The sequence below is a fragment of the Vigna unguiculata genome, chromosome 5 (assembly GCF_004118075.2).
Source record: "Vigna unguiculata cultivar IT97K-499-35 chromosome 5, ASM411807v1, whole genome shotgun sequence".
In the NCBI taxonomy this organism is placed as follows: domain Eukaryota; kingdom Viridiplantae; phylum Streptophyta; class Magnoliopsida; order Fabales; family Fabaceae; genus Vigna; species Vigna unguiculata.
Genome location: NC_040283.1, coordinates 9,871,215 through 9,884,081, shown reverse-complemented (window position 1 = coordinate 9,884,081; position 12,867 = coordinate 9,871,215). Strand labels below are relative to the sequence as shown.

General features: G+C 31.5%; 1 protein-coding gene across 4 annotated transcripts; it reads left to right on the top strand.

Annotated features, from left to right (window-relative positions):
- Positions 1–3,310: 3,310 nt before the first annotated feature.
- LOC114185794 (trihelix transcription factor GT-3b-like) lies at positions 3,311–8,409 on the top strand. 4 transcript variants are annotated; one of them, XR_003604897.1, is made up of 4 exons: positions 3,311–3,804; positions 4,228–4,845; positions 5,973–6,090; positions 8,156–8,409. XR_003604897.1 is itself a non-coding variant. In XM_028073712.1 (3 exons), the coding sequence occupies exons 1-2, from the start codon at positions 3,484–3,486 to the stop codon at positions 4,774–4,776; spliced, it is 870 nt and encodes a 289-aa protein (XP_027929513.1). In that variant the 5' UTR covers positions 3,311–3,483; the 3' UTR covers position 4,777; positions 5,975–6,423. The 4 variants fall into 4 exon arrangements, 2 of the variants coding, with proteins under 2 accessions (XP_027929513.1, XP_027929512.1); XR_003604896.1 differs by lacking the exon at positions 8,156–8,409 and having other exon boundaries at positions 5,973–6,423; XM_028073712.1 differs by lacking the exon at positions 8,156–8,409 and having other exon boundaries at positions 4,228–4,777; positions 5,975–6,423.
- Positions 8,410–12,867: the final 4,458 nt, after the last annotated feature.

The window sequence follows — 12,867 nt, the reverse complement described above, 5'->3', positions numbered from 1 at the left end:
TACTCCAAGTTAAATTCACCAATAATATTTAATATCTTAAATATAATACTTTTAATAAAACAGAAGTACTAAAGTATATGCTCAAAAGTTGAAAATTGTGCATAAATAAATAATCTTATATGGTGCGAGAAGCTTCCAAATAGTAATGAGCCACGTCACGTGTTGATCTAAAAATCTTACAGGTGTTTTCACCAACTTTAACCTACACACGCAATTTTGACAATACTTCGTGGAACTGCAACGTGTCTTGTTTCTATTCGTCCAAAAGACGAGGTAGCTAATGTACTTCACCTCCTAGAAATTGTACCATGGTCTACGCCACAATTAATGCATTTTTTTATATTTATTTTACTGTTCATCTTTAATAATTTAGGTTTAAAAGTATCAAACACTAATATTTACGAAGGTACACAAGATTGGTTTATCAGAGTGAAGGGATAATTGTTGTAAACTTTTGTTTAATTTTTTAGATGAGTAACTTTAAATATCATGTATATTTTTTGTTTCGTTAAATATGTGCTCATCATTGAATATTTGGAGGAAAAGTTAAAGTAGAAAACAATTCAACGATAACGTATAAAACAGGTATATAAAAAAAAAAACAGTCAAACAAAGTGATTTACATTTACTTCTTGTAAAATTAATTCAATTTTAATTCTTTATAAATTTAAGTATTTTAATTTAAATTAATATTTATGTTTTTATTTATGGATATTTAAAACCGATATTTTTTGATTAAGTATCTGTAATTTAATTTTTTATTATGATCTTATCTCCATTTATTAAAAGATGTAATTAATTTTAATATTATTTTGTATTAATTACAAAATTTTACATATTAACATATTAAAACTAATAAACAAAACGATGAAATAAATAACGATCACAATATTCAATTAACGAAATAATTAAATTGTGAAAACTCGTTGAGAGATATAAAAATGTTACCAAAAACATTTAATAAAAATAATTAAAATATTCAAATTTATAAATATTTTAAAACTCAATTAAATTTATTTTATATATAAATATGAATAATTAAATCTGTTTCATATATAAATATGAATAGAAATCATCAAACATCAACCCATCGAGACAATAATGATTCAATGAAGCACTTAATTCGAAATAATTTGTTTCTTTTAGCTAACTATATAAAAGAACATCATTTGAATAGTGCTTTTGTTTTTTGACATTGTAAAACTGTTGTTAGAGAACTTTTAGGTCTTATAAATTGATTAAGCTAAGTGGATTAGGTTTTATAGACCATGAAATTGAACTCGTTCAAAACATTGACCTAAAGTAGCAACACATGAACCATCCATTTTATTTTAAAACCTTGCACCGATTCATTTATGTTCCTAGCTGACTCCTTTTTTGTGAATGCTGCGTCAAAATCAAAAGGCTAAAACGTTGAACCGAACCAGCGGTTTGAAGAAGACGGTCTAGAATAGCTGAACCGGTCATATTCCGGGAGAGGATGTGGACATGTGGATGGCTATGGTTGGTGTATAACAATATATAAATAAGATTTTCTTTTTTTTACACATTTTAAAATTTTAATTTTATCTTTTAAAATATAATTATTTATTAAATTTTTGAAAATTCACCGTTATTTTAAAAGTTTTTTATAAAATAGTCTATCTCTGCTTCTTTTTTTTCTCCTATTTATCAACCGTTATTCTCATCTTTTCTAATATATTTAACTTTATTTTTATTAAATATAATTTTATTTTATATATTAACTTATTAACATTATAATATTATCACCTACTAATATAATATCACATATATTTAAAAAATTATATATATACATACACTATCGCACTAGTGTTTACGTTAGTATTGTTGATGACATTGGAGGAAATAAATAAATAAATAATAATAATAAGTATGTAAGGTTTGTCCATTGATAATATTGCGTAGTCAAAAGTGTAGTTTTCCCGTCTTGGGTGTTGTTAGGTGAAAGGATATTTGAACTTAGTTAAAACTATGTTGGTTGTTAACCTAAATTCCTTTAAGTCACTTCACAAGAAGAGTTTTTTTATAGCTAGTTTTTTACTTCTTCTTTTTTGTAATTTTAAAGATTTTTTTTTAAGTGGATAAATAATTGATAAAATTATTTTAATGGTAACAAAATTGTATATAAACCTCGAATTGATAAAATGTCATGCTTTATTATATGAGTAATTATATATATAATATGGAAAGGATTACAAAAAATAGATTTAAGCTAAGGTTTGAGTTCAATGAAAACCTAATTCTTCTGCGTTTGTTTGCAAAATTTAACTATTTAATTTTGATTATATTAGATTGAAAAAGAATTAGGTTTAATTTGGATTCAAAGTTTAAAGATGGAAGAAAAGAGGGAGAGGAGAAGGAATAGTCTTTCACTTTAAACTGAAAGTTTAGGATTTTGGAAATCCATGCAGAAAAGTATGTATGATAAATTTGAGGTTACATCCTGGGTATTACAGTCGCCAACAAACCCTTTCTTTCTATGTCACCATCCCACGAGGGAAAAAAAAAGAACGCGCAGAAAGTTAAATAAAGCATTACACAAAACACAATAAAAGCAAAATAAAGAACCTTTAATATCATTTCTTTAAACATAATTAAATGTCTCATTGGACAACAATAATACAGTACCCGTTTTCAGCCATAGGCTTTTTTCTGCTCACAAATATAATATAATTATAAATTACAAAACAAATAAATAAATAGAATTTACAATTTATTTATATATAAAAGAAAAGAAAACTTGGTAAGCAAGTTGCGGAGGATTAATAAATATTAAATATGTATTAAATAAGGCTCGGGGAGTAATACTTTTGGTGTCAGCGTGACGAAAGTTTGACGCAATGGGAACGCAATAAAATAAAGAAAATTGAATATAAAGCGAAACAGAGACAAAGTTTCCGCGTAGAGAGATGAGTCTCATATGATTTAAATTAATAAAATATTAAAAAGAAAAAGAAGAAAATTTCAATTTTTAAAGCATGAGACAGATAAGACACACCTAATTAATCGATGAAACGCCAAATTTCTGTCTAATGTTTAATACCGTTATTAATTTAAATAATAATTGGGTAAAAGAATTTTTTATTAACCATTGTTGTTATTAGTTAGGAATAAAGAACAATATGGTTTTTTAATCTTTAAGATTTCGTCCTTGAAATAAAGTAACACTTTGGTTTGGACACCTAAGCTAAAGAAAATCTCTCTCTTTTTCTTTTTTTTTTCTCTTTTTTATTACGCGATTCACACCTGATGTTCACACCACACCTCAACCTACATATATATTCTCCTCATCTTTTTCTCTCTCATCTTTTGCTTCTCTCTCTCTCTATCCTCCATAACCAAAAACACACTCTTCAATAACTTTTCTCTACATCATTCAGAGCCACCTCTTCTTCTTCTTCTTCTTCTATATTGGATTTTTGAGTCTCTTTTTCTAGTTCTGGTTTTCGTTTTCAATTTTTCATGGAGGGTCATCATCTCCATCACCATCACCATCAGCGGCAGCAGCATCAGCAACAACATCATCATCAGCAACAGCATCACCACCCTCACAACATCACAACCAGTGCTAACGTGGATGCCACAGACAGATTCCCCCAATGGAGCATCCAAGAGACAAAAGAGTTCCTCGTGATCCGTGCGGAGCTGGATCAGACTTTCATGGAGACAAAGAGGAACAAACAGCTTTGGGAAGTCATCTCCAACCGGATGAAGGAAAAGGGTTTCCATAGAAGTGCAGAACAGTGCAAGTGCAAGTGGAAAAACCTCGTTACCCGCTATAAGGTATTTTTATACCATTCATCCATTCATATACATACATACATACATGTCATATTAATCACATCAACCCAAATAAAAACTCGTGCTCTTATATACGAATCGCATATCTTTGTCCTTTTCAATCCCACCCTTTCACGTTTTTAATTCTAATCAGTATCTGTTTCACGATTTTGATTAATACGCGTTCTCTGATCGGTGTCTGGTTTAAGACTGTCACTTGTTTATTATTTACGATTTTCCAGTGAACATATACATCTATATCAGTTGGGGGTTTTCAAGAATTTAATAGAATTTCTTTGAGTGATAGTTTGATTAACAAATGTATACTTTGATTAAAAAAATGTGGTTTTGATGCATACTATGATGTTTTGTTGAATGGGTTTTGTGTAGTGATAGTACTAGTTTTTTTGTTGTTGAGATTTAAAGGGGTGTGAAGCGATAGAGCCAGAGGCGATGAGGCAGCAATTCCCGTTCTACAACGAGGTTCAAGCGATTTTCGCGTCGAGGATGCAGAGAATGTTGTGGGCGGAAGCAGAAGGAGGAGGGTCGAAGAAGAAGGTGGTGCAGCTCTCGTCGGAGGAGGAGGAGGAGGGAAACGAAGAGAGTGAGGGAGATCAGAAGGGTAGCGTGATGAAAAAGAAGAAGAAGGGGAAGATGGTAATCGGAGGAGGGAGTGGTGGTAGTAATAACAGCAACATGGAGGGTTTGAAGGAGATGATGGAGGAGTTCATGAGGCAACAGATGCAGATGGAGGCACAGTGGATGGAGGCGTTTGAGGCAAGGGAGAACGAGAGGAGGATGAAGGAGATGGAGTGGAGGCAAACCATGGAGGCATTGGAGAATGAGAGGATGATGATGGACCAGAGATGGAGAGAGAGGGAAGAGCAACGAAGGATTAGGGAAGAACTTAGGGCTGAAAAAAGAGATGCTCTAATCACAGCACTTCTCAACAAGCTCAGAAGAGAAGAGATATAGTGTATACTACCTCTAACTATACCTTTTATTGTCTTTCTTCTTCCCTTCAACCAAAGATTAATTTAAGAGGTTTGTTCTTAGAACTCTCAGTTCATATAATCTTCCTCATTAATTTACATATCCATACTTTTATACTTTTCTTCTGGTTTCCTTTACCATCTTATCATGCTCTTCATTTCAATCACCCAAAGTAATGAAAACACTCAACAAGAAAAAAAAAATGGTTCTAGGATATTCTTCTTCTTGTTTTACTTGCAAATTGCCAAATAATTGTGTTACTTTTCTTCTGGCCATGCAATATCATTGAGAGAGGACCAATGTTGATCCCAAAATGATGCTTTCATAGAGATTCTATTCTTGTAGTAGGTGTAGATAGAGAGAGAAATATTATAATATATATATTTATGTATATGTATATATAATTTGCTGTTCCTAATAACTAACAACCGAAAACGGGAAAAAGATCCACAAAACATGTCACAAGATAACTCATCATAGTGTCTATCCATATATGTGGAGAAGCACAATATTTCAAGGTTTGCTTAAATGATTCACTGTACATAAAGTGATGTTTCATTCACTTTTGGTTACTATAAACAAAAAACCTTAAAAAGGTTTTTTATTATGTAGATTTATGTATGTGAATATATATGCGTGATGCCACTCTCCTTTGTTCATATCTGCATACATATTCACACAATTAATGGGTCTGAAGCTGAAGTAGGGTTTTGAATTAAGTGATGAATCGTGTTCATAAGAGTGTCGGTGCGAGCAATATACCCAGCCATGTGTCCCAGTTAGCTTTGAAAACGACGTTATGGTTCAGATTGATCTCAAAAATGAAGAGAGGTAGATATGTATGTATGTATGTATGATGATTGAATGATTATTGTGGCATCACCTCACATCATAGGTTGCTATATAGCAAGGTTGATCATATCATATATATGGGTGGTAGGATCAAAGTCTAGTGGTACTAGAGAGAAAAAAATAGAGTGAGATAATAGGAAATTGTACAAATATGTGGCGTGTGTGTGTAAGTTATGTAAACCTATTTCATTAGTTTTTCCAAAGGACTTGATTGTGTATTATTGATAGAACATATGCATAGAAAAATAAGTTTGAGCTGAATCATGATCATAATTTGTGTGTGAGATTTTGTATTGGTTATTGAGTAATTGAATTTTGCATGCAAGAGTTGATATGCCAAAAGGTTACTCATGAGATTGACCCTGTGCATGTGAGAGAGGTAGCACATCATGATGATGATGATGATGATGATGATCATGTTAGTATGCTGAATTTCAGGCTGAGGTATGAACTTATTATGACTTTAAAGTGGTGACATTCTTTAAGCCGTGTCTTCTGTGATGAGCTGATTTTTTTAATTAATAAAATAAGTTTAAAGTTAGGAAAAGGAAGATCACAGAGATCGGTGATAGAAAAGGAAGTGTTTGTTCAAAATACAAAAGCTAAGATTGCATGATAACTTTTTGTCTATAAATTTATGTGCTTGTGGTGTGTGTAGGGTATATGTTGTAGATATCTATGGATATCTTAAGACAAACTTTTTTGGTCGAGTTATTTTGTATTTCGCTTTTCTTCTCAATCACATGTGTAACTAAGTTAATTAGTCTTCAAACTTTATATTTTCATCGTTTTACAACTTTTTATGTGATCATATTTTGATTCTAGAGTTCAACCGGATTGTTAACCTATTTACACAACTTTCTTTATAAATGTTGATATAAAAAAGTTTGAAATAAAACTAATTTATTATAATCTTCATACCATATTATACATGAATAATTAAAGTTTGATATTAACTATCTTTTTGTAGTTATATATATATATATATATATATATATATATATTATATTTTATATGACTAACATAGTTATTCATATAAATTAAAGTTTGTAATATATATCTCAACAATTTTTTTACCATCCTTTGTGTATTCTCTGAATTCATCCATAAATATAGTAGACATTATTATCAACAAATAAAAAAACTGCTTTTATTAAACATTTCTTTGTAAAAAACAACTCTTTTATATCTCCACATCACAAAGTATATATTTATTGTAGTTATTGAAAAAAGTCTTTAACATTGAACTATACAAATCAATTTAGCAACATATTCTGATTTTTCTGAGATATATGTGGCAGTTTTTCCATCAATAAAGTGATGTTTTTTTAACAATTTTGTTTTAAAAATTAAACCGACAATCTATGAATAAGAAAAACGATGGACCTATTAGGGTAGATCGATTGGCTAGTAATTCATTTTTTTTATTATTTCAATGTGGACCACAATAATTAAATCAGCTAATTAAAATTTGTTTTATTAACTAATAAATAACGTTTTCTGCTGATCATTCCGTTATCAACTGTTCATGCTTAATTTTAATAAAGAAGTTATTTGAAATTACAAGTTTGAATGTGTCAATACCGTAATAAATCAGTTTTTTTTTCTATTTTGGTTTGATTTTATCATGAAAATGAAGAACATAAATTAAATAGAAAGAGCATGGATTTGTTTCTGGATTATGTGTCTCGTCTAGATCTGCCAGGTTTAACTTTAGTTTTGGAATTTGTGGGATATAATTATCCTTTTTTTTCTCTAATAATAACTATATTTCTGCTTATAGTAAAGTCCTTTTACTATAAATAAAAGCTTTTTTTCCCTATACAAGTAGTTTTATACTGAACAAGGTTTTACAGTGATTAAAGTTCAGCCAAAATTATTTCCCATGAGAGACGAACACACACATCTAAATAATGTATGAATAAAATTAATTTATGTTTACCATTGATTATATTTAATGAGATCGGTTTCTCATTTTTTAATTGTAACTTATATCAATCAAAAAATAACTTATATAAACTAATGTAATATTAAATTAATTAAATAAACAGAAGTTGAGAATATATAGAAAATGTAAACTAATTATACAAATTCTCATGCCTTCTAAATTAACAATAAAAAGACGTTACAGTCAGTTTTGTATGCGTTGTAAATGAAGGAAAATGAATTTGTCACAAAAATATTCTATTATTATTTTTACATCAATCTCTCTATTATTTATATATACGTCACGATATTATTTGATAAAACCCTTACGAAATTTCCAAATTAATGTATGCACGAAAGAAATATATAAAGAACATGCTAGGTTCAAATTGCACATACGATACCTACATATATATGCAAAAATTTATATTAAAAAAGAAAGACGAAAGAAACGTAGTGAATAAGTGTTTGAACCAATAATTCAGATGAAGAAAGTGGACAAGAAATTGTGAGTAAAACAATGATTTTGATTTATTCGAAATTGAGTTATTTTTTTGACATCCATTATTGGTGTTTGAAGCAGTGTTTGGATGCAAAAGAAGAATTGCGTTTGTGTGAGTGGCTTATATGGAATGAGATATTAGAGGAAAAGAATGTGTGGCAGTGTGCTACATGCGCACCGACACAAAAACAAACACATCCCTTCCAACACGCAAAAACGAACTTAATTACATTCACGACCACACTACTCATCATAACGTGTGTTATGTGATGTCTCTAATGTGGTGTGCCTAAGAACCTGTTCCTCTATTTTAATATTACTTCAAACTAAACGCGTTTCTGACATTTAACACTGTTACCAATGTATATTTATAAATTTATCACCGACTTCGTATCAAAACCAAAATTAAATCACTATTTTTTAACTCTTTTAATTAATTGGTTGAATTCAGTTCTTTATTTGTAAAAATCTATTTTCTATTCTTATTAGCTTTTAAGTTGGTCTTCATGTTGTAATAGTTTTTGTACGGCAAAAGTGTGAGTGTACAAACCAACGAGTTTTCAAAAGCTGTTTTTTTAGTATAATTAACATAATTTTAATATAAAATTTGACCAAAAAAAAAATCATTAATTTTTTTCGAGAAATTTAATAAAAATATTTAAGGTTTGATTGTGCACTGTTGGGACTTGGGAGGCACTTTAAATTGCTGACTTTTGGTTCAATTCGTTCCACAATTTCTTTCGTAGTATCAGCTATAACATGGAGGCTCCAAGTTCCAACATGCTACAAAATGTCTCTGTTTTTTTTTTTTTTTCCACAATTCATGGCTGGTTACAGTCAATAACCATTCACAGAGTCAATTAGAGAGGTGATGAAACTTGAATATTATGAGACAAGAGTCAACTCGAAGAACATGGGTTCCAAAGTTAAAAAAACTTTTACCGACATAGATAAGTTTAATAAATAATAAATTTAATTAAAATAAAAATAATTTCTAGAATAAAATTTATAGATTTAGTTAATAATATAATTTTGGTACTCAATATTTGATTCATTATAAATTTATATATATTTTTAACTCTATTAAGTTTTTATTTTGTAGAATGATTTAATATACTTTTTTTTATAGAAAATATCACGTATCAAAATCTTAATTTCTCTATTACATATCATAATTTGAGTTCTATTTAACAACTCCTATAATTTTAACACTAACACGTGATATTTTTAAATGATGTAAATATTAATTTAATAGAAAAGACGTATGAAATCTTTTTTATTTAAAATAAGAATTTGATTGAGTTTTTCTAAAACAACAATAAGGATTGTAAAAAAAGAATACATAAATCAAAATGAACGAAATATTTAAATTAAAGACTAAATTATTAATTAAATCAAATTTATGTATAGTTGTATATTGTAAACTTATCTTATTTTTAGTTTATGCTAGATCTCCAACAAACAAAGTATTTGGTAATAATTTGAATTTCTTCCTTATATTATCGTATTTTTTTAAATATAAATTCAATATTTTATATTAAAAATCTTATATGAATTAAAAATCAAAATTACGTTATAATATATAAATGAATATGGATAATATTTAAAGATGACTCTTCGAAAGGAGAAATAACCTAAAATCTTCTGCTAATATAATTTGATGATGATAATAGTTGGACCAACTTTAATGGTAATTGAATTTGTGTTTTTGGATGGAAGAATTAAGTTAAGCACATTAATTATTTGTCCTTGTTGGAACTGTCTAACACTACAGGTCACGCACACACACAATATGCAGAGAAAAACAGGATAAAAATTTTCTCATTAACTGCAACAGCAATACACAAATTATATAAACTGTCAGGATGACAGTTATTACAATCACACACGAAATATTATAGTTATTGCAACTATAAAAGAAACAAACAACTCTTTGATTAATTTCAACACTCCCTCTTAATCAAAGAGTCCAAACACCTTACACCCAAGAACTCTCTCAATCTTTCAAACCTCGTCTGTTTGAAAGATTTTGTGAAAATATCAGCAACCTGTTCTTCAGTACCACAATGCACCAGTTCAATTCTACCTTTGCTGACTTGATCTCTCAAAAAATGAAATTTGGTCTCAATATGTTTACTTCTGCCATGGAAAACTGGATTCTTGGAAAGACATATTGCAGATTTGTTATCTACAAACAACTGCACAGGTCTTGCACACTTCACCTTAAGTTCATCCAGTAAATTTTCCAACCACAAGCACTGACTAGCAGCCTCTGCAGCTGCTATATATTCAGCCTCACAGGATGACAAAGCCACCACGTTTTGCTTCCTAGAGCACCAAGAGATTGGTGCATTTGCATATCTGAACAAATAACCATAGGTGCTCTTTCTCTCAACCTTATCTCCACACCAATCAGAGTCAGAAAAAGCTTCCAGATTAACTAAAGTGCTTTTATCCCCTTTAGGAAACAGTAGACCATATCCCATTGTACCCTTTAAATACCTTAGTATATGTTTAGCTACAGCCATATGTGGCACTCTCGGATTGTGCATGAATCTGCTAACAAGACCAACTCCATAATTGATATCCGGTCTACTGTTGCATAGGAATCGAAGAGATCCCACAATTTGCTTGAATAGAGTTACATCTACTGGTTTTGCATCTCGTTCCTCAGTCAGCTTCAAGCCTGCCATGACTGGTGTGCATGTAGGGTTACAATCCTCCATGCCAAACCTTTTTAGAATCTCACAAGTGTATCTCTTCTGGTGCAAAAATATCCCTTCACGACAGTGTACAAATTCAAGACCGAGAAAATAATTCAGAGTGCCTAGATCTGTCATTTCAAACTGTGATTTCATGTCTCTCTTGAAATTTTCAATGTCTGCCACCAAATTCCCAGTAACAACCAAATCATCTACATAGAGGCAAACCAGTAAAAGATTTTGTAGTTGCGTTACCTTCACATAGACTCCAAATTCCACTGTGCACTTGGTAAAACCTTCCTTGAATAGAAAAGAATCAATTAGTTTGTTCCAAGCTCTAGGGGCTTGCTTAAGACCGTATAATGCTTTCCTTAGCCTGTAAACTTGTGATTCATGACCCTTTATTTCAAATCCAGGTGTTAAGGCTAGCCATAGCAATCACCAAGCGTACAGTCTCCATTCTAGCTACTGGTGCGTACACATCAGTGTAGTCAATACCAGGCCTTTGAAGGAACCCCTTTGCAACAAGTCTAGCCTTGTGTTTGGCTATAGATCCATCTGGCATAAATTTAACTTTAAACACCCATTTAACATCAATAGGATGTTTGTTGAGAGGTAAGTTTGAAAGCTCCCAGGTTTTGTTTCTCTCGATAGCTTCAATTTCTTCAAGCATCGCACTCCTCCATTCTTTGATGTTAATAGCCTGCTTCCAATCCAATGGTTCAGCACCCGCCATAAAAGCAAAATGGGCCATTTCTCCATTATCTGCTATCTCAGAATCATTGTAGACTTCATAATCAGAAAGTCTGGATGAAGGAAATCGTGTTCGATGGGATCTTCTAGTGTCATCAGCTACAATATCACCACTAATAAAATCACCAGCAGTATTAGGTTCTAAAGTCACCACTTTGTCTTCCAGAACACAAGGAATGTGTAGGACTGCATCAGTTTCCCAACTCCAAGCTGCTGCCTCGTCCACAACTACGTCCCTGCTTATCACTACCTGTTGTTTCCTTGGGTCATATAACTTGTAGGCTCCTGTTGGGTGATAGCCAATCAAGATAAGAGACTCACTCTTGTCATCTAATTTCTTCCTCCTTTCATCCGGAATGTGCCTGTAACAGATTGACCCAAAGACCTTCAAGTGTTGGACAGATGGCTTGATTCCAGACCATGCTCCCTCTGGTGTCATAGTTTTCATTTTCTTCGTGGGACACCTGTTCAAAAGATAGGCAGCGGTGCTTACTGCCTCACCCCAGTAGCAGTGTGGGAGTTTTTTTGCTTTTAGCATGCATCTAGTCATGTCTAGTAGGGTCCTATTTCTTCTCTCTGCCAGACCATTATGTTGTGGTGTGTAGGGTGCAGTTGTCTCATGTACTATTCCCTTTTCTGTACAAAAGTCACAAAAATCCTTGGAGTTGTATTCACCTCCACCGTCTGTCCTAAGGATCTTTAATTTCTTTTCTGCCTGTCTTTCAACCAGTGAACAAAATTTTACAAAAATTTGGAACACTTCACGTTTTTCTCTTATCACATATAACCAGATCTTCCTTGTGAATTCATCAACAAAGGTGACAAAATATCTGCTACCACTGAACGAAGGTGTATCCAAGGGCCCACATACATCAGAATAAACCACTTCAAGTGGTTGTCGTGATCGGTGTTGAGCAACAGTTTTAAAATTCTTCCTTGGTTGTTTACCTACTAAACATCCCTCACACGGTTTCGTGGGAGAACGTAATGATGGCATACCACACACCATCTGACTGTTGCTTAACTTGTTCAGACTTTTGAAATTAAGGTGGCCAAACCTATAATGCCACAACCAACTCTCCTCCTCAACATTAGTGGCAGCCAAACATTGAATTGCTGTAGCATTGAGGTGCACTTTAAACGTTCTATTTCGGGACAATGGTGCCTTGATCACCAGTCTCTGCTTAGAATCATAAATATCTATATGATTTTGCTGCATGTTCATCACATACCCCTTTTCCAGCAATTGTCCTAAACTAATAAGATTATTCTTCATGTTTGGGACATATAACACGTCACTCATATACGCTGTTTTCCCATCATTCCGAGTAATCACAA